Raw genomic sequence first — 17,804 nt, 5'->3', positions numbered from 1 at the left:
AAGCATAATAAAAATTACATTGAGATTCTGAGACTACTGAACGACGAGGCGTGCCGTCAGAACGAGCCGCCAACGTGGCCTTGTCAATGCCCCCTCACCAAAGCCCCTCAAAACTGTTTCAGGGTTCTGCTGGATATGCTATATAGCTGATTGATGCCTGCATCCTTGCTGAAAAGAAACTTTTTCGCCTGCATGCATGATCACGTCTCAATTGGTTGAAACTAAATAGAGTCATACTTTAAAGATACAGGCACTCTAGTGTGCCACAATTCTTTCATGGCACCCATTCCCGGTTTCACCCCAGCACAGTATCTTGTATGCTGCTGGAGAGAACCCACATTCAAAAACAGTGCCTTCAAACATCAGCAATTGGCAACACATCACAGGTTGTTTAAACTTGAGCCCTCCAAATTACTCTCAAATTAACAAAGTCCTCACAGAACTAAGAAACCAACAATATAATGGTCTAATGATGAACATATAAGTTTCTTGATGTACTGCTCCCCCTTTTGCAGATAAGACACACTACCACACACAGTTTTGCAGTCCCAAAGTTCAAAATCATCATAGCAGCAAGCATGCAAGACATGCTTTCAGGCTAACATTTCTCACGGCGAATGATGTAGACCATCATCGTCAACTGCTCCTCGTTCTCCATCAGCTTGAAGAGGCAGAGGTCCCCCTCCCGCAGGCGGTTGTCGCGGGCGAAAGACGGCCATCCTTTGATAACCCTCATCTGCTGGCTCGAGGCTCGCATGACATGTGTATATCGCAGCTTGGTAGGCCATGGTCTGCTCTTCCCCTCCCGCTGAAGTACTAAGTTGATTGCATTACACTTGCCACCATGATGGCCAGCAGCAAACTTCTCGCCAAGATACCTAGCCGCATACCGAAACCCAAAGTTCTGTTTACATACATAACAAGGGGAAAATATTAGAATGTACTTGGGGAATTTTTCTTCCTATTTATCTTATCAAATGATGCTGATGGACTCGAGGAACTGACAGGCTGTGACACAAAATGGTGTCCCTGAACTTACCAGGATGGGAGGGTCAATGTAATGGCTGCTGCCCCGACATACATTGATCTTGCCCATGATAGCAACATAAAAGGGCAATTCTGAGTCTGACTCAATGTCTTTAATTTTCTCCAGTACTTTGTTCTCCTGTGCTGGTGTTAGACAAGATCTGTGAGGCAACATGAAGGGAGGCTCAGAACATTCTTCAGAATTATCAGATACACCACACTCTTCATGTTGTGAAGAGTACTCCTCACCTGTACAAATTTTCACATGAATCAAACATATTATAACATGAACTGAAGTGTGACACATGCATCCTAGAAGTGGCAACATCTTAGTGGTGCGTTGACATACCATTGATAGGTGGTTTGGTCTTAACACTGCCCATCTTGGTGCTTCTCCTTCCACGATTAGAGCCAATGTCAGTTGTTCTTCCAGTGGAATGACCACTACTCAATTTGCCAAGGATGTGGACTGTCATTGTGAATCTTTTCTGCTTAGCATTTGTCATTGGATCAAAGAGGCAGATATCGCCCTCCCTAATGCGATTGTCACCAACAAAGTCGCCCAAAGAAAGGTTGCGCCGACCAGCATCAGTCGAGCCAGATGGCCTGATACGGAACTTGCACTCCCAAACCTTGTTCTTCCTAGGCACCTGGAGTATGATATTTGTATCTTTGCATGGCAAGTACTTGTGTGCATAATCCTTACGTATTACCTAATGGCAAAATAGATATAAAGTATTAGTAATACTGTTGTGCTGTTTTATATTATAGCCGAGTATTAAATAATTATGATGTTAAGACTATGGCAAAGGCTAAATTGCTCTAACATACATGGATTCAACTGATAAGGAAATAATAATGTAGATTTAGTAATGTGTATGCATTTTGTCCAAGCATATCCTTCAGAGGTTTGTGATAGTTAGAACCTGAACACTGACTTTCATAAATATAGTATCATACCAAGAAACTGCAAGTAGCTACAGACATAGGAGAGCAGTTCATACAAAACGTGTATGGTAAAACTAGCGTACCAGATCACCATTGCGTTTCACATTACTCTTCTTCATCAGTACAACAAGCATAGGGATTTCCGGTCCAATCTTCTGTACAAATGCATGTAATTTCAACTCCTGTGCTTCTGTAAGATCGCACTGCCCTGATAAGACATAATAATTCCTAACATCATCGGACTCCACTGGATTGTCTATAGACAGATTGTCTTCTGCTGTAAAAAACAATTCAACAGTAAGAGAAGGTGTGGTGGAGGGTACTGAAAAATCTGAGTACACAATTTAACATCTTAACCTGACGATTCTTCAGAAGAATAAGATCTTTCCTTCTGGCTTCCATCTGAATCTGATCCTTCGCTTGCTGAAGACTGAGTAGTACCACCACGGCTACTAGAATTATCAACATCAAATGAGCTTGGCTTGTGAACACCAGAGGCATTTCTCATCCCAGAACAGCACCAGGTATTCTCTTTACCATTGGAATCAAATATTGTAACCTCAAAGCGGGCATTTCCAAGGTATCGAAACATCAATGAATAGTTCTCTTCTATTTGATTGGCATCAACAAATGATGACCATCCAGACTTCAAGATTGTTCTGTTCATACTCTCAGTGACTCCAACATCATACATGTTACCATCAGAGGTTTCTAGTCTGACTGTTCCCCATATCTTTCCTCCAAATTGGTTCACAAACCACTCTGGTATGACCTGTAACAAGAAGGAATGTTGCAAAAAATGTTTGAGGCAGCAAAAAAAACTTTAAACATCAGACAGCCCACTGAACTAAGAAATTAGGAAAGACAGAAATAACTAACCAGGCTGTGCATGAAGTTGCCATTGATCTGCCTTAGAAACTTAAGCTTGATCCGGCAGCATTCACATGGATTACTCATCTTGGATATGTTCTGTAAAACGAACCATATATAATGTGATTGCATAACTAATGATTCCCTAAAATCATTCAAGATCAGTATGATGCTCTCTCCGTTCACAGTCAGTATGACGCCCTAAATATTTTGAGGGGATTTGTTCATATGCCCATGATATTTGGATCATATGCCTATGCCCCACTTCAGTTGACACTGATCTTATGCCCTTCTTGTCTTTGTATTTAAGTTTCTAAATGTCCCATGTGAAAAGCATATTGCCTATATGGGACATTTGAAATTTTGGGATATTTCCCCCCTTCTGCCTTTCTTTCTGTTGCTCAAACATGGGGTATGAGCAGATGCATGCTTGTGCGCTCAGTGCTGGGACTGAATTTCAAGTGTGACTATGGGTGCTAGTACTGAATGTTTTGTATTTGGACTAAATGTTCTGAGAAGAAAAGTAAAGATGAGTGCCTGCTGAAGTCGAATTTCCGTGATCAAATTTGTGGTTCGCAAGTTGACACCGAGTATGCTCGATGCATGTTATTAACAATCATGCAATGTATGCTGTGCATGTATGCTGGATCTGCAAGTCAAAGTTATGCGACATATGCAAATGCAACTGACAATTGCGTTTATGTGAGCTCTGAATATCTGCAAAGTTGATGCTTCAAGCATCTTTATATAGGATTCATAGTACATGCACTTGGTGCTTGTAGAAAAATACAACATATATGCGAACTTCATGTTTCAGGCATCTAATATGTATGTTATGCATCAGAGCTCAGCTCGATTTTGGGAGCATATGTACCCTCCATGCTTGATTTGGGCTGCAGCATGAATTGGATAGTGCAAAACGTGCTAAACATGGGATCTTTGGAGAACTGAGTTACCAGCTCGCCGAAGTGACCTGCGTCGCCTCCACGGTCGTCTTCCTCTGCCCTTGTACGTGGTAGCGCTGCCACCCTGCCTCGTCTGCTTGCTGCTGTATAAAACGAACAAAGATGAACAGTCTGATCCATCATAGGAGCAATAATTTTGCAAAAGATGCCCATGTACTAAAGGAGAAAGTTTGCAAAAAATGCAGATCTGTCATAGGAGCAATAATTTTCATACTGGATCTGTTGATCACTGGGCTCCATTATTTGCGATGTTACCAGGGGATACAATGCAGATCTAAATCAAATCACTGATGTCTCTTAAAAAAAAACAATGGTTAACAACCAGATAACATTCAGTTTTATGAAATTCCTATCATGGTAGCACAACATGACTGCTTTGTGTATCCTACCGGTTTGTGAAATTCAGCAGAAATAAAAAGAAAGCTAAACAACAGTAAAACTAAAAAACTAAAAAACAAGAAGAGAAGACATGAATAAACTGCAAACAGGATAGTAGAAGAACAACTTGGCAGAAGAATCTCACCGCCGGTGCTGGAGGTTGCTGCGCTGTAGAAGAACGTGCAAGGGAACGCTGATCCGGTGATCTTACTTATGGAGAGGAAAGAGCGTCTAGGAACTGGAAGGGCACACACAGACATAAAGTTATGAAGGGAGCTGTCATTTAAGCCTGCGTTGCATTTATATATAGACTTCTCATATTCCCTAGACACTAGCTAGTAGTTTGACCGTCTGAGCACCTATTCTCTTTCTTCTTCCCCATATTACCCCTGCCAAAACAAGTGGAAGTTACTCCCGACGGTACTTGTACTACCACCCAACGAGGGGTAGGCCGCTTTCCCAAAAGCAGCATGCTCACGCATGGGAAATTTGAATATATCCTGTCTATTTTCTACTCCCTCTATCAAAATGAAAGACGTTTCTGAGTCCCAATCTAAACCAAAAAACATCTTACATATTGACACAGAGTTCATGACATATACTCCAGACTGAAAGGATATTGCAGGGGACGCGGAGTATCTCCTCGCGAGCTCATATGCTCCCTAATGAACAGTAAAAACAATAAAGTAGTAAAAACATTCAAAGAATTCTGACATTTTTTGGTGCAAAAATTGACAAATGTTCTTAGTGCTTGCACCGAGAACATTTATGAAAGTTTGCACCCAAAAAATAGTTTTTTTTTGAGAATTTACTGTTCACCCTAAGCTCAAAATGTGCTCGGGAGTAGAAGGGTCTTCCGTATTGCAGGGTGTCTTCAAACACGTTTCCTTTTTTTCCAAAAAGGAGATTAAACATCTGCTCTCTGAATCAATCAATGGACGCCGTTTATTCATTTATTCTAACTCTTTCAGAAGATGTGTCTACCCCTTGATCCATATTACTCCTAAGAAATTTCAAATTATTTCATCGTACACAGCTTTGACATTTTTCATTGGTGGCATGCCAACTGAATAAACTAAAATGGGCGTGCAAGCACGAAGAAAACGGTGCATTTTGATCAGGTCATGTGAATTCTAGCTACGACCTTTTGTAACCTGAAAGCAGCGGCATTATGGAGACCAAGCTCCATGTAGGCCTTAATTTCGAAAATTTCAAAATTTTCTGAACTCAATTACACATGTGTAAAGTTTAAATTGCGAACTGCACAAAAAACAAAATCATATACTTTGAGGATGAACAATACATGTATGCTAAAAAGGCCCAGATTTATCTTTTTTGTGTAGCTCTCATTTTAACGCATTTGACCTGAAAATCTACATTCATTTAGCACATTATGTCTAGGTATATGTGTATTTTTTCAGATTTTTTTTAAACTGAAAAGTTTGAATTTTGAAGTTTTCAAATAAAGGCCTCAATGCAGCTATATCTTTATTTCACATTTTGGCATGGTAAGTACACATTCCAGGAGTTTAGGCCAACTCCAATGCGGCAACGCGAACGGACACGAAACTGGTATGTTTTTTTTGCCGATTTTGGTCTGTTGTAGACACGACGTCCACCCTCGCCAACGTTTTTCTGGCCCATGCGCCAAACTGCCCAACCCATTTGGTCTGCCTGATGGATTTTTCCAACAAACAAACATATTTGCATACCAACCCTAGCTCGACCGAAGCTATAGTTCATAACGGCATTCATGCTAGCATATACTTCCTCTTTTTCAAAATTCTTGTCTTAAATTTGTCTAAATACGGATGTATCTAGTTATGTTTTAGTGTTAGATACACCCGTATCTAGACAAATCTAAGACTCCATGTACACTTCCTCTTCCAGACCACCATGGAGGAACGCGTTCTGCACATCTAGCTGTCTAAGACTCCAGCCCCTAGAAACAGCAATAGACAGGACAAGACGAATGGTAGCAGCTTTTACAACTGGACTAAACGTGTCTTCATAGTCTATACCATATCTCTGTTTAAAGTCCTTTGCATCGAGTCTAGCTTTATAACGATCAATGGTTCCATCAGATTTTCTTTTAATCCTGAATACCCACTTGCAGTCAATCAAGTTTTTACCTTGTTGTGGAGGAACCAAATTTCATGTTTTATTTTTCTTCAATGACGTGTACTCTTCATTCATAGCTTTCTTCCATTGCTCATTACCAAGTGCTTCTTCAACTGTGTTTGTTTCACCTAGTTCTCCTGTAGAACAAATCATGCCATATTTAACTATATGTTTGTAGTTCATAGGTTTCGTTACCCCTTTTGTAGTCGTGTGCGCCGTGGTGATGACGCAGCCTCGTCTATAGCCACAGAAGACCAGCCTCCTGTACAGGAGTTCCAGACGGAGCCGATCCCGAGGCAGATCCCCTGGGTGCAGCAGTGCGGGCTGTCCCAGAGGGATCTTCTGTGGCTTGTGGCTGAACTACGTCGCCTGAAGAGGCCGCAGAGGATCCCGGCCTCTGGACCGGCCCATCATCGCTCAATGATGGCGAATCAGCACTGGGAGCCGCGCCAGGGCCCGCGTTGGTGGAGCGAACTGGAGCCCGCCGCTTGTAGCACACCGGCTGGCTGCGGTAGCGCGCGTCGTCTGAGCCATCCATGCGTCGCCAGTGGGCAGCAGGGGATTGGCGTGCCGCTGGGTCCGCGTCGCGACCACCGAGAGGCGGCCTCGTGTCGCCTGTGGAGACGGGCGCTGCGGCGCGTGCGCCTGCAGCCGCAGCCGCGCCTGCTGCGCTGGATCCCGAGGGAGATCCTGTGTCTGTTGCAACAGATCCCGAGGGGGATCGGATTTCCTGACGCTACGCTGATCCCGAGGAGGTTTTGTCTCCTGTTTCTGGACACATGAAATAAGGGCCGAAATTTGCTCTTTCTTCTTCATTTTTTTCGCCATTTGTTCCTGGTTCTGTCCCTGTTTCATCAACACAAGGCTCATGCAACGTATCAGCGGGATTAGTCAACAAGTGATCATCAATATCGTTCCCCCCTTGATCACGACCGGTGAGATGTGAGGGCAAAAGAAGAATTTCTTTGTGAAGAAGCGCACCGGCGTTAGGATGAAGATCGGCAAAGGAAAACTGTGTTTCATCGAATACCGCATCCATAGTGACGTAGACTCGACCCGTGGAGACCTCCAGACACTTGACACCTTTGTGTTGGGAGCTATAGCCAAGGAACACACATTTGGTGAAACGGAACATGAGTTTACGTTTGTTGTAGGGACGAAGATTGGGCCAGCATGCGCACCCAAAAACACGGAGAGATTGATAGTTTGGTTTTTCATGGAGAAGTCTTTCTAGTGGTGTTTCATTGTTGATGACACGACTAGGAAGGATGTTTATGAGTTGGACGGCTGTGAGAAAAGCCTCATCCCAGAATTTGAGAGGCATGGATGCTCCTGCAAGAAGAGCAAGGCCAACTTCGACTATGTGACGATGTTTTCACTCGGCTGAGCCGTTCTGCTGGTGCGCATGAGGGCATGATACGTGGTGTGATATGCCAAGGGTTTGGAAGGAGTTTAACTTCTCGTACTCCCCCCCCCCCCCCAGTCTGATTGGACAACATTGATTTTGCTGTCGAACTTGCGTTCAACAAGAGCTTGGAAGTTTTGAAAAACTTGAAACACTTCGGATCTATGCTTAAGGAGATAAATCCACGAGAATTTACTATAGTCATCAATGAAACTGACGTAATAAGAGTGTCTACCAACAAAGGTGGGGGCCGGACCCCACACATCAGAAAATATAAGTTGCAACGGTTTGGTAGAAACACTAGCAGATATGGGATATGGTAGTTGATGACTTTTCGCTCTTTGGCACGAATCACAAATAGTTTCATTATGTCGCTCAACCACAAATGGGAGCTTATTTTTCCTAAGCAAATTTTCAACTAGAGAGAAAGAAGCATGTCCTAATCTATCATGCCACCGTGTTGATGAAAGCTTGATAACATCATAGACTTGTTTATTGAGTCTTCTACGCACCGGGATCAACGGATAAAGCCCTCGAACACATCTACCTCGATAGAGGATTTTCTTTGTTTCCTGATCCTTAATCTAAAAGAAATAAGGGTGAAACTCGAGGAAGACATGATTATGTAAGGCAATTCGGTTAACAGAAAGAAGACTTTTGGCAGCACTAGGAACATGCAAGATTTTCTTGAGATGAATATTGCGACCAGGGGTACTAAATATTGAATGACCAATGTGATTTATCCGCATACCTTCTCCACTGGCCGTGTGGATTTGATCCTTTCCACGGTACCTTTCCTTCATGGTCACCTTCTCAAGTTTGTTGGTGATGTGGTTGGTGGCGCCGCTATCGACATACCAGTTGGTGTCGATGCCGTAGGAGCCGTCGTCCACTGCAGCGACCTTGTCATCGTCTTGAGAGTCATCCTCGTCCTCGTCATAGCGGTACCAGCAGTCTTTTGCGGTGTGGCCCGGCTTGCTACATATCTGGCAGCGAGGCGAGTCCGGGTGAGATCGACCAGAGTCTTCGCCGCCTCCGCGGCGAGCCTTGTTGTTGAAGCACCCACCGTTGTTGCCGCTGCCGCCAGACCGCCCCCTACCGCGGGAACAGCCGCGGGAACGTGCACCGCCATGTCCGCGGGTTGCAGCGTTTGCGGACGACTTGAAGGAGTGGCCGCCCGCACCGTGGAATTGCGCCATGCGTTGGTCGAAGTTGCTGAGCGTGGCGAAGATCTCATCGAGGGAGGCGGGTGAGACGCGGGCGTCGAGGGCTGAGACCAGGGGCTGGTACTCCAGATCCAGCCCATGGAGGATATAGGAGATCAGCTCATCATCCTGGATCGGCTTGCCCGCCGCGGCCAGCTCGTCGGCGAGGCCACGCATGTAGGCGAAGTAGGTGGCGGCGGATTGGGTACCTTTCTGTGCGTTGATGAGGGAGGTCCGGATGTTGTTGACGCGGCTTAGCGACTGCGACGAGTACATGCCCGCCAGCGTCGTCCAGAGCGCCTTCGCCATGGTGACCGTGGTCACCGTGACCAGCACCTCCTTGGAGTGGTTGCTGAGGAGGAAGTCGAGCACCTGCTGGTCCTCCCTGACCCAGAGAGGGTGGAGAGGGTTGGGCTCGAAGGTGTCCTTGCCGTCCTTGTCCTTGGCGGCGCGGAGCTTGGCCGGCTCCGGTGATGTGTCGTCGATGTAGTCGAAGACACTGGCGCCACGCAGTTGGGGTGTGATCTGCGTGCGCCACAGCACGTAGTGCATGCGGGAAAGCTTCTCGATGACCTGCCCATTGAGATTGGACTGGGCGGCACCGGAGGAGGAAGACATGGTTTCGGCACGGGTGGAGATGATGGAGGCTAGATTACCATGTGCGTTAGCGGAAACATGTGCGTTACCATGTGCTCTGATTACCATGTGCGTTAGCGGAAACATCTTACCCGATCTAGGGCGACGTGATGCGTGTTAAATAGGCAGGGTGCGAATCTGAGATGCGCGTACAAGAGTTTGTTGAGATACAACTTGAGGAGGAAGAAAAATAAGAGATAAACTAGCTAGTAGTTACAACAGAATATCCTATGCGCCTAGCTATCCTATAGAAATACTCAACCTCCTGTACGTCTCCAATGCGTGACACATTTATGTGTTTAACAGCTCATCCGAGCACTGTCACTATGAATCCGAGCAGTGGTAACATTTTAGTACCATCGGCAGGTGGTTTCTCCTTAACGCCGCCCATCTTGGCACTTGTACTTCCGTGATTTGACCCAATGTCAGTTCTTCCACCAGAGGAATGAGCAATGCTCTCTTTTTGTAGTAGATGGACTGTCATTATGAATCTTCTTTGCATAACATTTGTTATTGGTTGAAAAAGACAGATATCACCCTCCCTAACATGAGTGTCATGCACAAAATTTCCTAAATAAAGGGTGCGCCGGCCTGCATTACACATGCTGGATGCCCTGATACGAAATTTACACTTCCAATTCTTGTTCTTCCTCGGCAGCTGGAGTATGATAGTTGTATCTTCACATGGAAAGTATTTGAGTGCATAATTTTTCTGTATGATCTAATAAAAAAAAGGAACAAAATGTGATTGCGATACTGTTAAGTGAGTGAATTGCAAAAAACATCAACACTTCAGGCTAGGTTTGCAGGAGCCACACGTTTACGGAATTGTGCCAAAAAGCACTAATTTTTTTCATAATTTTTTGCAAAAAACACTAGTCGCCGGCTTAGGCTGTTTTGAGCACGATTATGACAGGTGGGTCCCGCCAGAAGGGGTGACGTGGCACAACATAACGGTCCGCAAATAGACAGAATAACATGGACTGATTTGAAAGAGAGCCTGAGAGGATAAGGTCATCTTTTCGAATAAAAAAAAGAGGATAAGGTCATCTCCTCAGCCGTGCGCACGAGCTCCCGGCCGGCGAGCTCGGCATGGACGACGGCTCCGCGACGCCCCGCCTCCTTCTCCTTCTCCTCCTCTATTCCCCGCCCCCACCTTCCTCCCACTCCCCGGCCTCGGCCTCCCCTTGTTGCTCACCTGCATCGGCTCCGGCGAGGAGAAGAGGACGCGCGCCGGCGGTCCGCGTAGGCGTGAAGAGGAGGCGCGACAACGGCGGCCATGGATGAGGTCCGGCCGGAGCTGCGCATCAATGAGGCAAATCCACTAACGGTGGGCATGGAGGTGCGGTCCATGTCCCTCGACCGTGAGCTCCGCTGCCAGCGGTGCCCTCCCCTATCACTCCCATCTCTCTCTGAGGTCGGTGCCTTCCCCAATCTCTCCCATCTCTCTCTGATGCGTGCCTGATGCTCAAGCCGACGGCGCCGGAGCTCAATCATGGCTGCTCGATGCCCAAGCTGGATCAGCTAGAGCTCATCCATGGCCGCTGATGCTCAAGCCGCCACTGGAGCTCCATTGCCTCGCCGTCCTAACCGACACCGCCGTTGGATCCACGCCCTCTTGCCCGTCCCAGACCACGCCGGACCTCCCCTGTGCCCCGCCGCCGGCGTCCACCACCGGGGCGGTGGGATGTAATTGGGATTGGCCGCCGGCGTCCACCACCGGACTGGAGGACCCGCTTGCTTTTTTTCCAGGGGTCCTTTTGCAAAATAAAACTTTAGCGGGATGTAATTGACTATTTTTTTGCCACGTCACCCCTTCTGGCGGGACCCACTTGTCATAATCGTGCTCAAAACGGCCTAAGCTGGCGACTAGTGTTTTTTGCAAAAAAATTATGAAAAAAATTAGTGTTTTTTGGGGTAATTCCGTAAATGTGTGATTCCTGCAAACCTTACTTGAAGTGTCGATGTTTTTTGCAATTCACTCCTGTTAAGTTGGTTATACTTATATCTGATAGGTAAAGCAGTAAGGAGTTAAGAAGTTAACATTGCCCTAAATTGTTCCAATCCAATACACATATAATGTTGATTTAGCAATGCACATGCATGTTGTTGCAAACATATCCTTCAGACATTTTGAGTTAAAACCAAAATACTGACTTCCCTAAACAGTATGATAACAAGAAAATGTACATAGCTACAGAATATTAGCAAAATAGAGGCAAAGGAGAAAAATGACAATGTGGGAGAAACAGAACACAGATTGTCAAACTAACATACCAGATTAGCCCGGTTTGCGCTGCTTTTCTTCATCTGTACAACAAGAATGGGGATTTCGGGTCGAGAAACAGAACACAGATTGTCAAACTAACATACCAGATTAGCCCGGTTTGCGCTGCTTTTCTTCATCTGTACAACAAGAATGGGGATTTCGGGTCGAATTTTATCTATAAGTGCATTTATTTTTGCCCCCTGTGCTACTGTAAGATCACATTTCCCTGATAAGACATAATCCTTCGAGAGGGTCTGAATATCATCCAACTCCATAGCTTCATCTGCAGGTGGATTTTCTTCTGCAGTAAAGAAAATCAAGAGTAAGAGAGCAAAGGGTAAGTGGGTAACTGATTTAACTTAAGAACAAACTTAACCTGAAAATTCTTTAGAAGTATAAGACTGCAGGAGTACATGCTGATTTATAATTATGGGATGAGCCTTCCTTCAGGCATCCATCTGAATCTGGTCCTTCGCCTGCTGGCGACTGAGTAGTGCCATCAACGCTCGCTTTGTGAAGAATATGCACTTTCACTATGAATCTTCTCTCCTTAACATTTGTCATTGGTTGGAAGAGGCAGATATCACCCTCTCTAACATGATTGTCACATGCAAAGTTGCCCAAATAGAGGTTGCACCGACCTGCACCAGACACGCCGGATGGCCTGATGCGGAATGTGCTTTTCCAATCCTTGTTCTTCCCAGGCAGCTGGAGTATGACAATTGTATCTTCACGTGGAAAGTGCTTGAGTGCATAGTTCTTCTGTATTACCTAATTGAAAAAAGGAACAGAATGTGATTGTGATACTGTTAAGCATGTTATATCTGGTAGCTTAAGTAGTAGAGAGTTAAGAATCTAAGACTGTCACTATGAATCTTCTCTGCTTGTTATATCTGATATGCACTTTATTACAAACATATCCTTCTGAGTTTAGAGTTAGAGCCAAAACGCTGACTGACTTAAATAACAAGATAATGTGTGTAGATAAAGACAGTGGGCAATTTTCATACAAAATGCAGATGGTAAAATTTACATACCAGATTAGCATGTCGTTTTACGTTTGACTTCTTCATCTGTACAACTAGCACTGTGATTTTAGGTTGAATTTTCTCTATGAGCACATCTATTTTCACCTTATGTGCTTTTGTAAGATAGCATTGCACTGATAAGACATAGTTATTCGAAAGCATCTGTATATTAGCTGAGTCCACAGGATCTTCTGCTGTAAAAATGTTTCTACAGTAAGAAACACATGTGCTGGAGGGTAACTGAATAATCTGAGTACACAACTTAACCTGACAATTCCTCGGAAGAAAAAGATCTTCCCTTCTGGCTTCCATCTGAATCCCATGGATTACTCATCTGGGATATGCCCTGTAAAACCAATCATATATTATATCAGGTGGCATTATTCAAAGGTGTTTGCACAACTAATTTGATACCCTGAAATTATTCAAGATCAGTATGATGCCCTCTTCCAAATGCAAAAGTAAAGGTCATGCCATTTGCGTTCAAAATGATGCCCTAAAACCTTTTGGTGGGATTTGATCATATGCCCACTTTAGTTTGTAAGTCGATCTTAACCCATTTTCCAATAGACTTGATAAATCTTAAGAAACTTGACTTACAACAAACGTAGAACTTCAATTAATTTGGAACTGAGAGATTAATTGAAAATTCTGCAATGTACTCAAAGAATGTATGTTGGATGTCTGCCAATGAAAGTTAAGCAACTGGCAATAATGTGCCCCCTGGATATACGCAACATATATCGGGCATCCACATATGCACTGCTATATGATTCCTATTCAAGGAAAAAAATAGTGGGCTACAACAAAATAGGGCCAGCCTCAAAATACGCTATTAGCATGCTATATTGCGCTATAGCGTGTTATTAGCGAGGCGTTTACACTGATTTATTTAGCGAGCCAATTCTCAGCATAGTATAGCGTGCTATTAGTGTTGCTATAGCGCGCTATTATTTTCAGTGTTCCTATTGGATACATTAGGTGTTTATAAAAAAAATCTATATAATTCAGGCATCTAATCTAACATTTAAGGGACCGCATATATACACTGAAACACTTCATCCTTGATCTGGGCAGAAGCACGAATTGGACAGTGCACAACTAGCAAAAGGTGAATACTATACAGAACTGGGTTACCTGCGCCCCGTCTTCTTCTTCTGCCCCTGTGTGTGGTGGCACCTCCCTTCCCCCTCTGCTCCCGGCTGTGCCAGAGGTCGAAATTTGCAACAGCAATACATTTTTTTAATGTGGGAAACTAGGCAAACGATTCAAAAGTGATTTAAGTAACTGAAAATGGCATGTAATCATGAATGCAAAGAAAAAGAGGCAAGAAGATCCATGTCAAACTGAAGTGGGGTACATGGTCCAAGGGGGAAAACTCTGTCCATTGCGGAAAAAGAACTTTCATGAATATGGCTAGAAAGAGATAAAATCAACACTACAGAATTGAAGAAGAGAAGACGCATGACTAAATTTCAAGCAAAGAGTGGAACATGGCATAAGAAGCTTACCAAGGTGTTGCCACGGTCGCTGCTGCTCCCACTGCCTGGCGAAATGCAGAAATTTCTTCAACTTATTCTTAGAAGCTACAACTACCGTATTGTGAGGAAGGCAAAGAAGAGCAAGCAGAGCCACATACTGGCATTGTTGTCGTGCTGGTAGTGCCTGCGGCACATGCTCCCGTCGAACACCTTCACGGTGAGCACAGCATGGCCATCGTAGCTTAAGACGAGGAAGTGACCGAGCCGCATGTCATGAGCGTGGGCGAACTGCTCCCATCCGTGCCCCAGGTACATGTGGCCATCGGCGTCGGTAACTACTTCCACGTCCCACAAGGGACGTCGGCGCCCGTCCTCCCGCAGCTTCACTTCCCGATGCTCACGGCCGTCGAGTACCTGGTGAACTTGCCTGGCAGCCTCTGCGATGAGGATTAAGCAGCGGTTGAAAAGCATTGTTAAACCAACCAAACAGACTAATGACCAAAGCTCAAAGCGTAGAAATAGAATGTAGATGAAACAGAAACTGAGAGATTGTGCCATACCAGTTTCTTCAAGAAATTTGGGAGTAGGATGATGAAGAACTCGAGTTCTTCCATCGCACGGTCGGAGTAGGATCAAATGTAGCAGGAACGCAGAATGTCCTTCCAAAGCTTCTCTTACGAAGGGAGGTTCGAACTGAAAGGCAAAGAGACAGGCCGAGGCTAGTCATTTATGAAGGGAGTAACTCTTACGGTCGTACCTATGTGTTGATGTTTTCCAAATTCCAATTTAAAATTTTCTTTCTCCATAGAGCATTTTCATATTGCAAGACATTAACATCATCTAGACCTTCTTGTATTAATATAAGAAGGGTTTACTCCCAAGGGCATTTGAATAATACAAGAGAAGTCCAGAGGGGGTTCAAATGGTATACAAGAGAAGTCGAGAGAGTACACATGGATCCCTTTTGTTTTCCTAATGACGGATTACAGGAGGGATTTACGTGGTGTTGAGGTAACTCTAGAAGATTCCTTAAAAGCACACAGTCCTTTAAAATTTCCATTTTGAAGGTGGGTTGGGCATTGAAAACCCCGAAATCAGAAACTAAGTGTCTACTAGGAAAATGAGCTTATAAGTTGCATATTGAGAAAGTTGTTTGGCAAAAAGTTGTTGCATGGCAAATACCTATATTCTTATTGGTAAGCTTGCTTTTCGTCGAATGTCTCTAAAGAGTGATGGTGAGTCGAGTAGCATGAATTGTCTATCCAAGGGGTCGCTAATGCGTTATTTGTATAGGATCTCAGTTATTATTGTCAGCTAGATCTACATAATATGCTTCACGCGTAGCCCTTACTTGGTTCGATTGGCATTTTTCTTATCATCCATCCACATAGGGAGAAAGGCCAAGGGCCCAGTGGAGTGATGAAATGAACTATCCAAATTAAGCTAATCCCGTGTCCAAGTTCAAACCCCACATAGCCACTCTTCTTGATCCCCCACCATCACTTGAACCGAAGAATCAACCCGTTTCTTTGGCAATGGGTTTCTGCACAGAGAGCTAGATTAGGGATCGGATGTGCACCTTTCACTAGATTAAGGTACAAAATCCCTTACTAGGTTTGGTAAGTATGTTATGAAGGTGAGAAGTCATCAAACTTCTCGGTAGTGCAATGGATTAAGGTAAATGTGCTAGCTTTCCTCCTGCTGGTTGATGAAAACGGACCTATCCCATATCTCAAAATGGCCCCGTACACTCCAATGGGAAGTAGAGAAAAGGGGAAGTGCAGAAAAGAAGGATCCCCAAATCTTAGGGTATATAAACTTTGTTTGATTAAGGGAATTAGAGAATAGAGAGCAATGGGATAGGAAAAGCTCACGGGAATGCAGGTACCGTTTCCCAGGGAAAAGAAAAGGGAACTTCACCTCTTCCTACTAATAAGATAAGGCAATCCAATCCTGATTCAAGATCATGTTGTCTCAACATAGCAATGCGTGTTATGGCAACCTGATTGTGATAACAACATCAAAGCCAAGAAATCAAGGTCGAACAGTTCGTTCCGTCATCAACTGTCAATTCTTTCGAAAGACATGCGAATGAACTACGCATTCGACCCTTATCAGCAAGGTCATCACTTGTACCAGGTCTTAGAAAGGCAGCTGCGGCACGTCTTCTCTATGACGTTAGGGCAAGGCTACCTCGCCAGCAATGGTTAGTGCGGTAAGGATAATCGGATGTGAACTAGCTTGCTCTGCTTGCGGAGAAAAACCAACCAAGAGGCGATGGAACCCTCAGAAAACTGCTAATATTGCCCCGGGCAGTACTGGCCATAGACTTGAGCGCAAAGGACAAGAAGGCAGGATCTGGAAACAGCAAACACAGGGATAATCCAGGAAGTAGCAAAGAATCTAGTATTCCACTATAGATAGGTCTGATAGATCAACATATCCATGAAGAAAAGGCTGACCCTATCCACCTCCTTTGCGGAATACCAGATCAAGAGATGAATTAGCGGATCACAGGGCTAAGTCGAAGCATGCCAGAACCTTCTTTAGTAGTGAGCCGTACCGACTAGCTCCTAGCAAGGGCTTCAAGATCACAGTAATGCCTGCCAAAACTTTCCTTGGGTACGAATGTCATGTTCAAAGCAGGTTTCTCTAGACACCTTGGAAAAGATCACTGACGAGCTCAATTTCAAAGTGTGAATGAAATTATCAGTTTCATCCTCTTTATGAGCCTGAGATCATATGGGTCAACAATTCTCATTTCTTAGTTATAGATTCTATATTCTCAAGGAAGTGAGCCACTCAACCTCAGCCTAGCGGATTCTCCCCGTTACCTGGACCTGCCTCTCCCGCAGTCAAAACTCTCCTCTACAGCCCCTCTGGCTGGGCCAGAAGCCTCGTCTCCTTTAACTGATTCAAGTGATTCAGTAAAAATGAAAGTAATCTCACATAAATTGGATTATCTAAAAACTCGTGAAAATGACAACGCTAAATCGAAAGTCCTTTATTTATATACAACACACACATATTCCTCCCTTACGAACATGAAAATCCAGTGGATGGTTTGGAAGGCTTTGACCTGATCTTTCGATTTATAATGAGAGAAAATCCATAGAAAGATGGAAGTCATCATCATCCCCTTTATCGATCACAGCCTCTTCCTCCACCCATGATTTCGTTTTCCCATTGACAAATCAGACGAAGACGAACTTGCATTTGTTGAATCAAAAAAAAAGAAAAGAAGTGTTCTCTTTCTCCAGCGAAAAGAACAGTCTCGCAGGAAGATCCAAATACTTACTATATGTGCGTTTATGTATAAACTCTTATATAGTCTAGTTTTCCCGCCCTATCTAGAGAAGGAATCAATTCCCCTTTTTGAATGTACAAAAATTGGTAGAGCTCAGCATGTCTGGAAGCACGGGAGAACGCTCTTCTGCTTATATTATTACCAGTATTCGATACTGGGTTATTC

General features: G+C 44.3%; 1 protein-coding gene across 1 annotated transcript; it reads right to left on the bottom strand.

The window, feature by feature from the left end:
* Window positions 1-414: 414 nt before the first annotated feature.
* LOC123076568 (uncharacterized) lies at window positions 415-9,536 on the bottom strand. Its single transcript, XM_044498743.1, has 12 exons — window positions 8,465-9,536; window positions 6,373-6,445; window positions 6,066-6,285; window positions 4,762-4,849; window positions 4,333-4,425; window positions 3,801-3,889; window positions 2,854-2,943; window positions 2,332-2,746; window positions 2,058-2,251; window positions 1,376-1,739; window positions 1,040-1,275; window positions 415-904 (listed from the first exon to the last, which is right to left on the bottom strand). Exons 1-12 carry the CDS (start codon window positions 9,534-9,536, stop codon window positions 599-601), a joined length of 3,240 nt encoding a protein of 1,079 aa, XP_044354678.1. The 3' UTR covers window positions 415-598.
* Between the last annotated feature and the right edge of the window lie 8,268 nt (window positions 9,537-17,804).

Source organism: Triticum aestivum, chromosome 3D (assembly GCF_018294505.1).
Source record: "Triticum aestivum cultivar Chinese Spring chromosome 3D, IWGSC CS RefSeq v2.1, whole genome shotgun sequence".
Taxonomy (NCBI): domain Eukaryota; kingdom Viridiplantae; phylum Streptophyta; class Magnoliopsida; order Poales; family Poaceae; genus Triticum; species Triticum aestivum.
Note: the sequence above shows the minus strand (reverse complement) of the source record. Positions and strands in the feature narration are given on the sequence as shown.

Excerpts from the sequence above, each read along its gene's own strand:
- LOC123076568 (XM_044498743.1), bottom strand. The coding sequence starts at position 9,536 with ATGTCTTCCTCCTCCGGTGCCGCCCAGTCCAATCTCAATGGGCAGGTC. Across the intron at positions 2,747-2,853 it reads GCAACTTCATGCACAGCCTG|GTCATACCAGAGTGGTTTGT; the intron begins GTTAGTTATTTC and ends TTCTTGTTACAG. Across the intron at positions 1,276-1,375 it reads GACCAAACCACCTATCAATG|GTGAGGAGTACTCTTCACAA; the intron begins GTATGTCAACGC and ends AAATTTGTACAG.